This window comes from Juglans regia, chromosome 13 (genome assembly GCF_001411555.2).
Source record: "Juglans regia cultivar Chandler chromosome 13, Walnut 2.0, whole genome shotgun sequence".
Classification (NCBI taxonomy): Eukaryota; Viridiplantae; Streptophyta; class Magnoliopsida; order Fagales; family Juglandaceae; genus Juglans; species Juglans regia.
In genome coordinates this window covers 29,165,907-29,184,178 of record NC_049913.1, presented here as the reverse complement: position 1 = coordinate 29,184,178, position 18,272 = coordinate 29,165,907, and the positions used below count along the sequence as shown (strand labels likewise).

General features: G+C 39.4%; 1 protein-coding gene across 1 annotated transcript; it reads left to right on the top strand.

The window, feature by feature from the left end:
* The first annotated feature begins 16,051 nt into the window (after positions 1–16,051).
* On the top strand, positions 16,052–16,902 carry LOC108993982 (MLP-like protein 43). Its single transcript, XM_018969056.2, has 2 exons — positions 16,052–16,306; positions 16,406–16,902. The coding sequence occupies exons 1-2, from the start codon at positions 16,114–16,116 to the stop codon at positions 16,690–16,692; spliced, it is 480 nt and encodes a 159-aa protein (XP_018824601.1). The 5' UTR covers positions 16,052–16,113; the 3' UTR covers positions 16,693–16,902.
* Positions 16,903–18,272: the final 1,370 nt, after the last annotated feature.

Sequence of the window (18,272 nt, the reverse complement as noted above, 5' to 3'; positions counted from 1 at the left end):
GGTTAACTTGGTAGAAGTATGAAATGTGGTATTATACCACCACTCAGCTAAAGTCAGCCAATCAAATCATGATCTGGGTTTGTCAGCTGTAAAGCATCTCAGAAAATGTTCAAGATATTTATTCACTGCTTCAGTTTGGCCATCACTTTGAGGGTGGTAAGCAGATGAATAGGAAAGGGTAACTCCTTGTAATCTAAACAACTCTTTCAAAATAGAACTAGTGAAAGTAGCTCCTCTATCTGAAACAATATTATGAGGAATACCATGTAGTTTGAAAACATGGTCAAAAAACAACAAAGCCACTTTCTCTGCTGTAAAAGGGTGTTTAAGGGCCATGAAATGAGAGTACTTTGACAATCTATCCACTACAACCATCATCACTGAGTAATCCTTAGAAATTGGAAAGACTTCCACAAAGTCCATGGACAAATCAGTCCAAATATTCTGAGGAACTAACAAGGGCTGTAACAATCCAGCAGGGTTAATGTTTTCTACCTTATTTCTTTAGCAAGTTTCACGCTCTCGAATGAAGGTCTTCGCATCTTTTTTTAAATCAGGCCAATAAAAATCATATGTTGCCCTTTGTAAGGATTTATGAAATCCAAAATGACTAGCAGATGGACTGGAATGAATAAAATGCAGCAACTTCAGCTATAACTGTTGACAATTAGGCACATAAATCTTGCCTTTTCTGAACAACACTCCATGTTTCACACTGAAAGAAGTATGAGAAGTAACCCCATCTATTAACAAAGTCAGCTATTGTTGAGTTACTGGATTTGTGACATAAGCTTGTTTAAGTTCTTCCAACCAAACTGGTGTAGGATAAGAAATGGCATACACAACAGCCTCATCTTCTTGGCAATCTTTTCGAGACAAGGCATCAGCCATCTTATTCTATATCCCTTTTTTATATTCAATGGAAAACTCATAGCCCAACAACATTGAGATCCACTTTTGTTGAGCTGTTGTACCTACTTTTTGCTCCAACAAATACTTCAAGCTCAAATGATCAACTCTTATTGTGAAAACTGATCCCAACGAGTAAGGTCACCATTTTTTAATTGCTAAAACCAATGCTAACAGTTCCTTCTCATAGGTAGAGAGTGTTAAATTTTTTCCTTTTAAAGCTTGACTTAAAAAGGCTATGGGTTTCTGATTATGCATAAGCACAGCACCCACCCCAACTCCACATGCATCACACTCAATGACAAACTTTTGAGTGAAATCTGGCAATGCTAACACAGGAGGAGTCATAACAGCTTCCTTTAACCCCCTTAAAGGCCATAGAAGCTTCTTCATTCCACAAAAAAAAAAAAAAAAATCCTCTTTCGACAAGAAGGTCAGAAGGCTCACAATCTGAGCATAGTGTTTAATAAACTTTTTGTAATAACTAGTTAGACCCAAAAAACCCCTCAAAGCTTTAAGAGTTTTTTGGAACTAGCCAGTTAACCATTGCCTCCAATTTCCTTGGGTCAGCTCTCACACCCTCCCTGGAAATCAGATGGCCCAAGTATTCTATCTCTTGGCATACAAAATGACACTAAGACTTTTTAGCATATAACTGATTTTGCTTCAAAATTCCCAAAACAGTAGCTAAATGTGCCAAATGAGATTCTAGGTACTTGCTATACACTAGAATATCATCAAAGAACACAATTACAAATTTTCTCAAGAATGGTTTGAGAACATCATTTATGAAAGTTTTAAAAGTTGAGGGAGCATTAGTGAGTCCAAAGGGCATAACAAGGAACTCATAATGTCCTTGATGTGTTCTAAATACAGTTTTGTGTATGTCTTGAGGCCTCATTCTTATCTGGTGGTAACCAGACCTAAGATCAAGCTTTGAAAAAATATTTGAGCCAAATAATTCATCCAAGAGTTCATCGACTACTGGAATTGGATACTTATCTTTAATGGTGGCCTCATTAGGCATTCGATAATCCATGCACATCTTCCAAGAGCCATCTACCTTTCTGACCAGTAACACAGGTGAGGAGAATGGAGATTGGCTTGGTCTAATAACCCCAGTTTTAAGTAATTCAGCTACTATGCTCTCAATTTCTGCTTTATGAAAATGTGGGTATCTGTATGGCCTTAAGGACACTTGGAATAGACTCATCCTTTAAAATGATTTGATGGTCTTGAGATCTATGGGGGGGAAGGCCCTTAGGCTCGTAAAAAACCCTTTGATATTTCTGTAATAACTCATCAATCTAAGGGGATATGATAGATTGCTTCTGAGCAGGCTCCACAGCCATTAACTGGAGCCAAAACCCCCTTGATCCCACTTTAGAAATAGTAGCTAACTCATTATTATCAACCAACTCAGCATTTGTTGATGTCAGCCCTTTAAGAACCACAGTCCTTGTGCCATAAGAAAACTACACTTGCAACTCAGCAAAATTCCAAATTATAGGACCAAGTGATAGCAGCCATTGCACTCCCATAACCACATCACAACCTCCCAAATTAAGGGTAAAAAAAATTAGAAAATTTGTACCTTGCATCTGTACTGCTACAACATCAGTTTTGCCCAAACTTTCAACAACATCTCCATTTGCCACTCGAACCTGAATGGACTGATCTTTATTAACTGCCAAAGCACACTTCCCAACCACTATTGTATTCACAAAGTTATGAGTACTACCAGTGTCTATTAAAATGACCACCCTCTTTTTATTAATTTTCTCCACAATCCTCATTGTTTTAGGATTTGGAGTTCCTCCAATTGCTTGCAAAGAAATTGAAGCAATATCACCAAGCTGCCTTTCTTCTTTAGCAACCTCCACCTTATCTTGATCTTCAACAGTTTCGTCATCAAGAATATCCATTCTCTCTAACAAATAGATCTTTGGTTGAATACACTTGTGGCCTTGGTGCCACTTATCTTCACAAAAATAGCAAAGACCTTTCTTTCTCTTTTCTTGCATATGTGCCTCAAAAACTCTCTTATAAGGCATCTTATTATTAGACAACAACTTAGGTGTTCCTAATATTGACCCACGTGTAGAATGCCCACCAAGATCACTACTAATGACCCGCCAAGACCTTCTAGTTGCCCACACATACAATTCTTGTACTTTGGCTAACCCAAAGGCATCGTTTAAAGTAGTTGGGTTAAGCATTCTCACTGGTAGCCTTACTTCATCCTTCAAGCCACTCAAAAAACAGTTAAGCTTGTTTTTTTCAAAATCCCCTTTAATTCTATTTGAAAGTAACTCAAATTCTGCCTTGTAAGCAATAACAAAATTTACTTAATTTAAACGTGTTAATGCCTCCATTGGATCATCATAAGCCGATGATCCAAACCTCACTTGAACAACTTGTGTAAATACTTCTCAAGAATGAAAAGTACCAGCTTCACTAGGATCTTGAAACCACACAAGGGCTTCTTCATCCATGTGAAATGAAGCCAAAAATTCTTTGTCCACTAGGAACTTGATGGTATAAAAAATACTGATTTGCCCAATATAACCATGTTGCAGGGTTCTTACCAAAAAATATTGGAAAGTCAAGCTTAATCCCTTTAGCACAAGATTTGTAACCCATGTCACAATTATGCACTTCTTCATTATCACTTTCTCTACCACCACAATGACTATCTTGATTATTCCTTGCATTATGTCCATTCCCCTCATAATTGTTTCAAGAAATTCTTGAAATCTGCTGCATAAGATCCAATAACCTTTTTTCTTGATTTTCCCTTTCAAGTCTTGCTGCTTCCTGCTATTGAGAAATAAAATGGAAATCGTATCCTCTAATTGCTTTTGTTGTCTTTCTTGTTCCTGTCTGACTTGGTTAACTATATCCACAATTTGTGCGTACGATCTTGTATCTTCTGCCATTAGTACTGACTGTTGATACCAACTGTAATGGGCCCTTGTTCTGTAATTGAATTCTATGGTAATGATGCCTGCTTCGAGGGAGTCAGGCCTCCAAAAAGAAGATAAAGAAGTAGAGAGAGAGAGTAAAGGAAAGAGAGAGAGATATAGAGAGAGAAGAAGAGAATTAGCACTTGAATACCAGAGTTGGCCTCAATCCCAACTCATGGCTACCTCTTTATACTGCCTCTGTGAGAATACAATGTGTATGAAGGATTAAACACGACTGTGTTTAATCTCCTAGAATGAATATGAAAATGACACCGTATACTAACTAAAATAACTGCCAATACAACTAGAAGACGACACTGTATGTAACCAACTCATTAAAAGAAAATGACTGTAACGCCCCGGTCCCGGATGGGTCAGAGAGTTACCTCTTAACACTTAAAATCATATCTCACTATACAAATATAAACTCCAATTCCTTATTTACTCATAGACCTCATTGCCTTAAACCATCTACTCCAAAATAAATAAATAATAATACAACGAAGTCTCAAAATAAATGCCAACTTCCCAAAGTACTAAGTCACCAGATCAAAACAAAATTATTCAATAAAAAATCTCCAATAACAAGTACTCTCTTTGTATTTAATAGACTATGCTCACAAAGCCTTACCCATACTTCCAATTCTTGAACCTTCGTTGAAGTATCTAAAATATTTGAAAAATGTTGTGGAAATAAGGGGTGAAATATGAATAACTCAGTAAGCAGAACACATATACTACCGTGAAAACAAGAGTATTTACAGAGTATAGTATGCAGAATAAAATATTTTCCAGAGTTATCGCACAGAGCAATACATGTTTTCAAACGTAACAGGGTGATGGTTTTAAGACATATAAAACCCAAAGTACTTTGGCATAACATAACCTGATCATCATCATCACATCAAAACAAAGCATCTCACAGAGCAGAGACCATGTTTCACCCCCGTGGTAGGGTTGTGCTAATCCCGGTGGACAAATCGGGCAGAGACACAGCTGAAATATTTCTCTTATTACTCTCGGAGCCCCGAGTGTGCATACAGGAAAGACCATATAAAAATCACTTTGTTTTCAAACTGGGTGCACTCAGAGACAGAGAAGTTGGTACCAACCCAAACAGAGCAGAGCATAATAGAGCAGAGCAGAGACAGAGTCAGATACAAAATCAGTACACCATGCCAAAGGTGTTCAGATGCCATATCAAAATAAAACAGAGTTCCAAAATATAATCAGATCATTCTCACATACTGAAAACAAAAGTCGGAGTATCTTTCTGAATCAATGCATAATTTTTCAGATTCTCAATATCGCTCTTTTTCAGATTTCAGAGACAACATGACAAAATTTAGCCCATGTCTACACAATGCATGATAGAAACATTTTTTTCTTTTTCATACAGATTTCATGAGTAATGCAAATAAAAGACCAAGGTTGGTTTTTCCCAAGTTCTCATTTCATCACAAAATGTGCAAAGTTTTCAGAAAGTCAACCTCAGTCTCAATAATTCGTGTAAAGCCAAGCATAGGAACCCTGCTTACCTGGATTTCTTAGCTTATCAGAAATTCTCCATAGTAGTACTGAACGAAAATCAATCGTCACCTATAAAATAATTATGTAACTTCCATAAATTTTCAATCTACGTATTTCAATATCTAAATCTGAAATACCTATTTCAATCTACGTATTTCAATATCTAAATCTGAAATACCTATTTTAATACCTCAAAACCTACAATTTCTCTTAACTCTAAAATACCATCACTTTCTAAATTCATCATTTTTCCACTTAATAACTCCAACCAAAACATTAATATTAACTAATATAATTTTGCACTATAACATGAGACAAAACCCATATAGAATACTAAAATATTTATTGAAAATGACTAGCCTCGTGGAAAAACATGTCCTACCGAAAACACATGTTCAAGAAACAATTGGCTAAAAGGGTAAAACTATAATTATAACTCAAAATATTTACTGAACTACGGAAGTTTACGGGAACTAAACACTTATACTAGAAACAAGGCAACGTCATTGTGGTTGGAGAGTAATAGAGGACTTACCGAGAGAAGTTTTGAGCAGCGGAAAGCGGCTAGGAATTACGACTGGGGTGGATACCCTGGCGAGCTGGGCACGGTGGTGGGGGCGGCGGCAGAACACTGGTTAGAGAGGGAGAGACCATTGCGAGAGGGAGGAATTGCACACCGAGTACGACGAGGAGCTACAAACTGGGTCACCCAGGGCAATGTCCAATGGTAGAGGCTTGTCCTCCGGCGTCTTCTACTGTCAGCGGCGTCTTATGCGGTTGCGTGGGTAGTGGCTTAAGGGCAGTGGGTATTTGAGACAAAATACTCTGTTTTTGAGAGCCAAAACAGAGGTACTTACGGTTTTGTGTGGGCTAGGCATGGTGGTGATTTGAGGGAGGAGCAGCGACGTGGTTGGCTTGGCTTCGGGGTGATGAGGTTGTTCGACGTAACAGAGTCTGTGGGCTACAAGGTGGCCGTGACGATGCAACTACGTGGGAGGCTACGGTGTAGTTTCAGTTTGTTCTTGACTTTCAATGATGGTTAAGCAGCGTCTTTGTGGGTGGCCGAGATGCGGTGCATGGTGGCAGAGGGCTGGGTAGTGTTTGAGCATGGTGGTTTAGGTGGTGCAAGTTGAGTATCACGGGGCTTATACTCAGTGATGCATGGTGGTACGCAAAAAGACTGCAGCATGCTTGGGCAGCGTTGCACTAATTTTGGTCCGCTAGTTCACGGCAACCGTGGCCACATCATGTTGCTGCCACTGGATCGTGCATGATGTTCCCCATGTGATACAAGTGATTTTCTCCAGGATTGGTTTTCTAGCTGGCAGTGAGGGGTGGCACTTGGAGAGATACAAAGAGAAGAAAAGAGAGGGAGAGGGAGAACAATTGTTGAGAGAAAATAGGATGTGGGTAAAGGGAAAGGAAAACTGTCGAGTAAACCGTCTGGTAGGGGAGAGAAGAGAGGGAGAAAAATTAAATAATAATAATAATAAAATAAATAAATCAAATAAGAGTACACACTACTCATAAATGGAGTGGTTTTTCTTAACAACAGGGCCTTTCTCTATGGGTCTGGGTTAAGATTGGGACCAGGTGTTACAACGACATCGTATGTAAACTACCAATACAAGTAGAAGAACGACACCGTATTCAACCAATTCATTAAAAGCAATGACATCGCATTAACAACTAACAAAATTGTCCATTACTTCTGCACTTCACCTTCAACACAGTAGCCTCTCACTGCACTCCATTACTTTCCATTCACTACACTTCCTTACTTCCAGGCACATAACAGTTAGTACTGTGGTAACGGATTTCTTTACAGGGACTCCTCTTCCTTAGTTTTACACAGCTTCTTCTGTGGTGTTAATTCCTAAAATATTAAATCCTTCTAGATTTGATAATTTTAGGCCCATAAGCCTGTGTTCTGTTGTATATAAAGTTTGTTCAAAAATTTTGGTTCGACGTCTTGCACTGCTGTTGAATTCTATCATTTCGCCAGAACAAGGAGCTTTCATCCCAGGTAGAAGCATTTTTTATAATGTTACTTTAACACAAGAAATGGCTCATTCTCTTAATAAGCCAACGAAGGGTGGGAATGTTTTGGTTAAAGTGGATATTGCTAAGGCATATCGCATTGTTAATTGGGATTTTCTATTTCATGTATTGGAAGCTTATGGTTTATCTCAGAGATCAGTTTGTGATTTGATTAAGCAGTGTGTTGAGACTCCGTGATTTTCAGTTATTATGAATGGGACCTCAAAATGTTCTTTTAAAGGTGGGCATGGTCTGAGATCACCCTATCTCTTTATATTGGTTGAGAAAATTCTTTCTCAATTATTAAAAATAAATTTTGCGATGGGAAAGATTAAGCCATTTGTTCATCCAAAGGTACCCCTTGATCTCACATCTTTTATATGCAGATGATATAACTGTTTTTGCTAATGGAGGGCGAGTTTCTTTAAAAGGAATCAGTGATACTTTTAAGCTATATGAGAAGTGGTCCGGACAAGTTGTCAGTAAGGCAAATTGGGCTATTTTTTTTTTCTAACTTTTGCACAAGGTCTCGACGGCGTGCTATGCTAAGGCTGACGGGGTTCTCAGAAGGTATTTTTCCGACTACATATCTTGGTGTTCCTATTGTTTCTGGAAGGCTCAAAGTAATTCATTTTGATGTGCTGGTTAAAAAGATAAGGGACAAGGTGGGAGGGTGGAAAAATAATCTGCTTGCTTCGGGATTAAGACTGATTCTTCTTCGTCAAGTATTGCAAAGCATTCTAGTGCATATGTTATCTGCGGTGAATACTCCAAGTCTGGTGATCAAGGCAATAAATCGGATCGTAAGCTCTTTTTATTGGGGCTCTGTAGATGGGAAACCGAAAAAAATGGGTTGCTTGGGACAAACTTTGTAAACCAGTGCAAGAAGGTGGAGTGGGGATTAGAAGTTTGGAAGAGATCCAATGCTCTTTACATATGAAGTTTGCTTGGAAACTGTTAACGGATAATTCTTTGAGGTCCATTTTCTTTAGAGCAAAATATGTAAAGAACCTGCACATTTCTTTAGTGCATGGACAGAAAGGCTCAAGGTTTTGGAGAAGTGTTATGAAATGTATTCCTCAAGTGCTAGATTATTCTAAATGGTGTATCCGAGACGGAAATGTTTCTTTTCGGAGGGATAAGTGGCTTGACTCTGGGCCCATTTCGGAAACAATACCGGTTGCGAAAAATTCTATTATTTATGTCAATTAGTGCCGTCTAGACCAAGGTTGGGATGTTGAGATGTTAACTCGGCTGGTGGAGATCGAAAAAACAGAGGAGATTGTTTCGAAACTGGGATGCCACAAGGAGGGTGATGATGTGTTATTATGGACCCCTAGTGCTGACGGAAAGTTTGCTTCCAAAAGTGCATGGGACTGGATTCGTATCAAGGCTCCAAAGGTTGGGTGGTCCGATTGGGTGTGGAGTAGTGCCCTGCCTAAGAAGATATCAGTGACTATGTGGAAAGGTTTGCACCAGTGTCTCAGTTGATGATCGTATTCGCCGTATAGGAATTCCGATGGTGTCTAAACGTGAGTGTTGTGCCTCAGGAGGGCATGAAGATCAAAATCACGTCCTGGCCACCGGTGAAATTGCGGAGGAAATCTGGAAACGTCTCTCAGTGCAATTGGGACTGAACTACTTTCGTCGGAGAAGTTGGAGAGAACGCGTGGAGGTATGGTTTAGACGTGCGAACAATGCCTCGACTAAAGGCAACCTGATTGGATTGACCCCTGCTATTGTCACATGGAAACTATGGTTGTGGAGATGTGCTGCTCGAATGGATGATAAGAAAGAAACGGTGGAATCTCTTTGGAGAAATATTAAATTTTGGATTGCATGGGCAGGATTGAAGCTGAAAGAAGGCTCTAAAGTGGGACCTGGTGATGAAGATATCCTGAACTATCTAAGAATTCCCATGACATCGTTGAAGAAGAAGAATGTTCAGATTGTGAAATGGCTTCGTCCAACAGAGGGTGGTTTTAAATTAAATGTTGATGGCAGTTCGGTTGGAAACCCAGGTCGATGTGGTGCAGGTGGTGTTATTTGAAACTGCAGAGAAGAGCTTCAGTTGGCTTTTGCGGTTTGGTTGGGCCATGGGACGAATAATTTTGCCGAACTCTGTTCCCTCTTTCATGGGCTTCGGCGTAGTGCACAACTTGGTATCTCTAACTGAGATTGAACTTGATTCATTGTTGATAGTAAACTGGTTGAAACAAGGTTTTTGTGGTCTCTGGTACCTATTTGATTATTGGGAGGAAATTCAGAGATATCTGGCAGGAGTGGTTGTTACCATTCGGCATGTGTACAAAGAATGTAATGCGGCGGCAGTTTTTTTTGCTTGACTTGCAGAAGGGACTAATAAAAACTGGCATTAGTATATGGAGTTACCTCACAGGCTTAGAGGAATTCGGAAAATAGACAAGGTGGGTTTGCCGGCTCTAAGGTGTTAAGGAAATTGGTTTTAATAAGGGTGATCTGATTTAGTTTGGTTTACACGTTTATGTAATTAGTTTATAAAAGAGTTTGAGTTTATTGTTAAAAAGTTAATTTTTTTTATATAATTTTTATATTTATTTATTTTTTTAAAAATAATTATACAACATTTACGTATTTACGATTGCAAATATCATTTCTTTTATAGTTTATATTCTTTTGGTCACTATTTCGTGTAGAAGGTCTTCCTCCGTCAAAATAAAGTAATTTTTAATAAAGATCGGAAGTGCGGACCTCGTATTCTTAAAAAAAACAAAAAAAAAAAAAAAACAAAAAGGTTTGATTTTGTTTTTGTTTTTTTTTTTATATAAATGTGTCATAAATTATTTGTCTTGTCATTACTATTGTGTATAAGTTGTCTTTATAAATAGGATAATGTTATTATAAAAAAAAAAAAAAATAGGATAATGCTAGATGCCCCGTTGGGACTCTGTTGGGAGTTTCCGTTGGGCTCTAATATTGTTTTAGATGTATTTTTTTAATTTATTTTTATATAGATATTTTTAATAATTTTAAATATTTTTAAAAAATAAAATAAAAATTATAATATTATTAAAAAATACTTCTTTAATCACAAAGTAAAATAAAAAATCGTGATTAAGGAAGTATTTTTTAATGATTTTTTTTTTTTTACTTTCTGATTAAGGAAGTATTTTTTTAATGATTATTTTTTTTTACCTTCTAATTAAAGAAATATTTTTTAATGATATTTTAAATTTATTTTATTTTTAAAAAATATTTAATAATTTTTTATTTTAATTCGTGATTAAGAAAATATTTTTTAATATTTTTTTTATTTTTAGATTAAAAAAATATTTTTTTAATGATATTTTAAATTTATTTTATTTTTTTAAAATATTTTAAAATATCAAAAAATTTATATAAAAAATAACTTATATAAAATAATACTACCAGGAGCCCCAGCGGAGGCTGTAGGATGATCCTTATAAATATGTAGTCGTACTTGTGACGTGCCGAATGTGGAAGTACGAAGTCAATGTAATAGCTGTATATATATAAATAGCGACTAGTTAGTAAAACAAAATGTCTGGAAGACTATTCAAAGGCAGAGTGTGACTTTAAGGCTTGGAGAAGTAGATGCGACGAAAATTTTGTAAATATAATAAAATATTTTAAATTGAATAATTTTTAAATTTTAGAAAATAAGAGAGAAAAAAATTGAATAAAAAATATTATAAAGTTAAAATATTGTAATAATATAGTTTTATAATATTATTTTTGTTTGGAGATTTGAAAAAGTTAGAATTATTTTTTATTTTTTATTTTCGTTTAAAAATTTTTATATTTAAATTAAATTTAGAAATAAGATGGGATGAGATGAAACGAGATCGGATAATAATCTTGTATCAAACTTATAAGTCTAGTATTTAAGTCCATAAGATCGAAGACCCCCATGGTCCGCCCACGCAGTCTGGTTGCACCAGTGGTGACCCTGACGCCCGCGGCTTGCACACAGTGGCCAATAGCGTGGCCCCATGCGTACATTGTCTTGCGCACAACAATGAGCACGGTTACCTTGTCGGCGATCACCACGTGAACCACCGGCACTCTCTGGCTCAACCGTCACGGACCCCGTCCAAAGCAGTCAACGGTGGCTGTTGACTGTCTGCCCCCGTGTTCACCTCACTTTGCACAGGGGATAACAACCATGATGCGACGGAGGAAGGACGCCGACTGCCACCTTTTGGCCCTCCGGCGTCGTCTATCTACGTCGATTGGTCCCTGACCACCATAGCTAGCGCACGAGTACTGTCATTCCTGACACACTCCACAGCGTTGACCAACCCGACTCAACCACACTTTTGTAGGACTCGGAACAATGGTGCCATTCGACTTGACCACTCAGCACGGGTTCGGGAAGACTCCTCGGCTCGGTCCTCCTCCCCTTCGGCTCGACAGACACCCCACGAGGTCCTCCCCCCTTGGCTCGGCACATCCAGCACACCCCTCCCCCGGCTCTTTGACTGGTCCCTGACCACCATAGCTAGCGCACGAGTACTGTCATTCCTGACACACTCCACAGCCTTGACCCACCCGACTCAACCACACTTTTGTAGGACTCGGAACAATGGTGCCACTCGACTCGACCACTCAGCACGGGTTCGGGAAGACTCCTCGACTCAGTCCTCCTCCCCTTCGGCTCGACAGACACCCCACGAGGTCCTCCCCCCTTGGCTCCCCCGCCCCCCCGGGTTCTGCTCATGGTTCTCCACGACAGAGGCTTGGGCACACCCCACACGGGGTCCTCACCTCCTTGACTTGGTGCCCACCCGCATGGGTCCTCCCCTGCTTAGAGTTCTCCATGGCAACACACTCGTCTTCGGTAGCTCGCCACCACGGAAGCTATCCTCAGCTTGGGCAGTCCCCCATTGCATGAGACATGAGCATCACTACATGGGACTTGGACACCATTCGCCCAGCTCGGTAACTCAGCCACTGAGCCCTCCTCCATGGAACCTACCCTGCTTGGGAACCCCTCAACTCGGCAGCTCACCCGCACGAAACCTACTCAGCCCGGAAGTCACCAGCTCGGAGGACACCTCACCGGCACGGGAAAACACTGCATGAAAGACACAGCTCGGGAAATTACAATTGCATGCACGACTCGGGAAAATAACACCATGCACAACTGGGGAACCACCACTCATGCACGAAAGTTAAGCTCATTAATAACTCCAGCTTGGCAGCCCATCCGCACGGAAGCAACTCCACTCGGCAGCCCACCTGCACGAGGGCAACCCCACTCGGGAAGCGCCTACAACTCATCTACATGGGAAAGCCTCACTTGCTTGTGAATCATCCACACGAGACAACACCCGCTGGCACGAGACAGTGCCAGCTCAGTACCTCATTTGCTCAGATGACACCTCCTCGGCTTAGGAAGTCACCGGCTCGGGAACCACCTGCACGGAGCTCACTGGTGCGGGAATTACAACCAATAAGAGACAATTTTTTAGTCAAGTAAAAAAGATCACCTACAGGAACAAAAACTTCCCAGTATTATCTAAAATATTTGTGTGAATTTATTTCCACTAACAAAGTTACTTATTATAGTGCGGAAACACCAGTCATGTGGCCCCATGCTTCGGCGAAGCAATTTGGCACAGACGAGCACCCCCGTCCAACAAATCCGAGTCCCTACACTCGCAGGAAGACGGGTCCCTTGACTCGCTGCTAGGTAAGGCCAAGCTTCAGGACTTGTCGTCGACGCCCCGTCCAACTAAGCTGAGTCCTTACACTAGCAAGAAGACGAATCCCTTGACTAGTTGCGGGGTAAGGTCCCAAGTCCCCGGACATGGCAAATACCCCCTGTCCAACAAAGTCGAGTCCTTACATTCACAAGAATACAGATCCCTTGACTCGATAAAAGTCGAGTACACTCTTAAGAAGATGGGACCCTTGACTAGATAAGTCGAGTCCTTATACTCGCAAGAAGACAAGTCCCTTGACTCGCTGCGGGGTAAGGTCCTAAGTCCCCGGACTTGGTACTGACCTCCAGTCCAACAAAGCCGAGTCCTTACACTCGCAAGAAGACGGGCCCCTTGACTCCATAAAAGTCGAGTACACTCGCAAGAAGATGGGTCTATTGACTTGAGCCACAACTGCCTTGAGCGGGTAAACTTTGGGAACGAGCCGACGGGCTCGGCAACCACCTAAGATGGATCTAGAGGGTTGACGGGCCCTTTGACCACTTAGCGTGGGTTAACTCACACAAACTCCAACACTAACAACAAGATAATGGCCTCAAACGACCATACAATATACAAATAAAACAACAAACATCCGAGCTTCGCGCTCGCCCCATACGCGATCGAGCCAGCCTCCCGCCACATCCGAGCTTTATGCTGGCACCATACACAATTGAGCCCATCTCTCGCATTAGCCGAGCTCTGCGCTCGTACCATACGCAGTCGAGCCCATCTCCCTGCCTTAGCTGAGCTCCAAGGTCGAGCCCATCTCCCGCCTTAGTTGAACTCTGCAGTCGAGCCCATCGCCTGCCTTAGTCGAGCTCCACGCTCGACATCTACGCTATTGAGCCCATCTCCCGCCCTAGACCCGCATAAGCCGCCTACCCGCAGTCTACATAATCGAGCTCATATCTGAAACCTGAATTTGAAAATATTTACTGTTTTGCCAGAGGAAAAAAGAAACGAGGACTGGCCTCGTGAACTCATTTTTCAAAAGTACTCGAACAAATCAGTTCGGCTACATTTTTATCTTTGAAGATTCTCAAGGTCTTCTTTTGGAAACAAATCGCCCTTAAGAATCGCGGGGTACTGTGAGGGGATAAAGATATTGGCTCTGGGCCCAACAGGGGACAAGGGGAGTAGGGAACCATCTGGAGAGTGCTAAAAGTAAGGGCTAGGGGCAAGAAGGGTCATGGGGTGTCATGGGGGACCAGGGCGCACGGGCTGTTAGGGAGGGGACAGACGCGCAAACGCTTGGCCTTACTTGCAGAAGGCACGCGCGGGAAAAGGGCAATCAAGATAAATAGAGGCTCTCTCTTCTCTGTTTGGGGTCTTCTTCTTCTTGGTCTTCATCTTCTTCTTCTAGCTTATTCTTCCTCTTCGACGGCTCTTTCAAACAAGGGAGCTCCAGCGAATATCTCTTCTCCAGTAAATTTATATACAACATAACTATTGTATAGTGAGATATGAGGGACCATGAGTGACTGTAAACAATAATATTATAGTAGATTTCTCCTCTCCAAACGCCCGTGGACGTAGGCATAATGCCGAATTACGTAAATCCATATGTTCATCTCTTTACTTTCTGTACATTTACGTTTTTCATTCATCACCATGGATGTTCACATCAGTACTGCAGCCGCACCGGAACATAGGCATTATGCCGAGGGCTCTATACAATGTCGATCGAGGCCCAAGTCGCCCCAGTGGACTGAGAATAACTATTTCTCTCCTTCTGACTTGCATGCATCAGAAAGAAAAAAAAAAAAAAAAATTGTCAAAGGGATTAACAAACTTGTTCAAACCAGCCGGTACAAGACATCATGTGTCATGAATTCACGCGGTTGTTTGAAATCATGTATCCAGGACTAGTACGAGTTTCCTTATTCAAACTTCACCATCTAAGAGCATTTCCAATAGATGATGCCAAATACAGTTATTTGCAAAATACGAAAAACTTTGTTTAAAAATGAGCTACAATATGGATGTTGGATTTCAACTTTACTTTCCATTTTACTACAGTGATCCCGCTACACGCGTCTATCTAGAGGAACTAGTTGTCAACTAAACCTAGCCCATTTTTTCCTATAAAAGCCGAACAGCATTAGTGGCCTGGATATGCAGTACTCTTTAAACTCTTTATAATTGGAAGGAAAAATGTCTTCTTCTCTGTCTGGTAAGTTATAATTGAAAGGAAAGATGTCTTCTTCTCTGTCTGGTAAGTTATAATTAAAAGGAAAAATGCATGCAGGACTAGTACGAGTTTCATCATTCTGACTTTGAATGGTAAAAACGGAATCTTAATGAGATATTTTGAGTTTATCGTTAAGTTATTTTGTGAATTTTGTGATAAGGCTTGTTTGAGAATAGATGAGAATTTTATGAATAGTAATGAGATATTTTGAGTTGAATATTTTTTAAGTTTTGAGAAATACGAGAAAAAAATTTAATAAAAAATATTATAAAATTAAAATATTGTAATAATATAGTTTCCTAATATTATTTTTGTTTGAGGATTTGAAAAAATTGAAATTATTTTTAATTTTTTATTTTAGTTTAAAAATTTTATATTTGAATTATGTTTGAGAATAAGATGAGATGAGATGAAATAAAATGAGATCAAATAATAATTTTATGTCTCGTTTAAGGCCTCAAACCTGTAAGTCTAGTATTTAAGTCTAGTAACCGTACTACGCAGCTGCACAAAAATTTCCACGAGCTAGTTGAGCTATGTGAAATTATTTATTGTTCTAAAATGCTTAGCTGATGAGAAATGACAGATTTTAATATGATATAAGGTGAAGAAAAACTGAATTAAAGTGGAAGACAGAGAAGAAGAAGATTGGCGCGACTAAACCAAGCCCCATTTTTCCTATAAAAGCCGAAGAGCATTAGTGGCCTGACCACACAGTATTTGATAAGAGCATTAGAATATTGAAAACTTCTTATAATTGAAAGGAAAAATGTCATCTTCTCTGTCTGGTAAGTTAAGTATTGAAGTAGAGGCCAAGTCATCTGCTCCTGCTTTATATGAGGCTAACTCGAAACGATTGTACGAGACACCAAAACTTTGCCCTAACTATATACAGAAGGTTGATTTAGTAGAAGGTAAATGGGAAGAAGTGGGTGCTGTCTTTAACTGGCATCTCATATACGGTAAGGGCACAAAAGTTTGTTGTTGATCACAAGTTTGTTGCATGGTTTAATATTTATATATTTGATCGATTCTCTTCTTTTTTGGGTCTGGCTGTGTAGAGGGGAAAACTGTAATTTCTCAGGAGATATACGAGAGCATAGATGACGAAAAACTATCAGTCACTTTCAAGGTGATAGGAGGATTACTCGTAGAGGCATACAAAAGTTTCAAGTTTGTTTTTCAGGCCATTCCAAAGAAACAGGGATGCTTAGCCCGTTGGACTGTTGAATATGAGAAACTTAACGCGGAGATTCCAGATCCAAAACAAATGCTTCAGTTCGCAGCTGATCTTATCAAAGAGATAGATGATAATCTTATGATCAAGAGCAAGGCCGAGTACCTGTGAACAAAAATATCACATATTATAGCATATATATAAATAAATACCTTTATTTTCTGAAAAGGAAAGTATGTAAGAAGGTACCCTTTCTTGTATTGCTGGTTTATTTGTTTTTGCTCCTCTTAGTTTGAGTAGGTACCTCGTGTCCTTTCTGTATGCTTATAATAAACCTGCAAATGAAACTTCCTTGCGCTTCCGATCATTTTGTTGATTAAATAATGGCTTCCACTTTATTATATCGTACGTACTAGCTAATTATATTCTGCACTATGTGATGGCTTATATTCTTTGCCCTTAATTTATCGTCTCTTAAACAAGCAGATCATCGAATCATGCGGTGGAATGAAAGTACTAAACAAAACAATTGCTTTTTTTTTTCTGTTTTTTTTATAAGAAAAACTACATTAAAAGAGATTACAGACACTTTTGTCAAGCCATAGGGCTTGAGAAAGAAAATCTGGAATACTATCCAACCACATGTCAATGCTTTCCACATTTTTGCAACATATCAATGCTTTCCATATTTTTTGCATTTTTAGCTAACCTATGTGCAGCTATATTACCCTCCCTGTGCACATACACAAAATCACACTCAACAAAACAGAAAGAAAGAGCTTTTATTTCTCTGTATAATAGCCCAAGTAGTTATCCCTCCATGTTGTTTTGCTTTAAAGCCTCCACCACCAACAAGCAATCAAATTCCACTAAAAACTTTGAGATTCCCATACTCACACACAACTAAAGGCCTTTAAATATGGTAGTGAACTCAATTGCTTCAGCTTCCCCCACCTCATTCTCAGCCTTGCTAGCTGCCATCAACACATTGCCTTGATCATTCCTCAAAATTGCACCCAAACCAGATTTGTTGTGATCTTCGAAAATGGCACCATCGACATTTAGCTTTAGTACAGCTACTGGAAGGGGCTTCCATCGATAGTGGTTCTTCATTTGAACATTTGATTTTAATCTGACCTCTTTAAAATTTCTAATCAACGCAACAACATTTTCTGCAACTATCTTTGGATTCAACAGCAACTGGTCATGTACCATCTTGTTTTTTTTATACAAAAAACTCCATGTCAAACAAAAAAACATTGGCAACTTCTCCTTTAATACACCCGCACAAAACTTCAATGCAACCATATGAAAATTCATTCTAACATCTGTCACAAAATCTGGCAGCCGTTCTTTCCAAACACCCTGAAGACAAACACAACTTATCAAAGCATAATGAGTATCCTCCACCTCAAACCCACAAAAAAAACACTTCCTTTCGATTAAAACATGTCGTCCTAACAAATTCTCTGTTGTAGGAAGCCCTTCTTTTCACGCATGCCAAGTAAAGATTTTTATCTTACTTGGTACCTTCATCTTCCATAGTTGTTTCCATAAAACTTGATGTGTCCCAGCCATAGATGATTCTACAATACTAGAACCCATTCTTACTTTCATAAATTTGTAATAGCTCCTTACACTAAATGATCCACTTCTCTCATTGCCCATACTCTACTATCCATTGTAACTCCTGGACAAATCACAACTTTAAGAATGTCAGCCACCACCACTACAAGAGATTGTGTTTCTTG

Excerpts from the sequence above, each read along its gene's own strand:
- LOC108993982 (XM_018969056.2), top strand. The coding sequence starts at position 16,114 with ATGTCATCTTCTCTGTCTGGTAAGTTAAGTATTGAAGTAGAGGCCAAG. Across the intron at positions 16,307-16,405 it reads TAACTGGCATCTCATATACG|AGGGGAAAACTGTAATTTCT; the intron begins GTAAGGGCACAA and ends CTGGCTGTGTAG.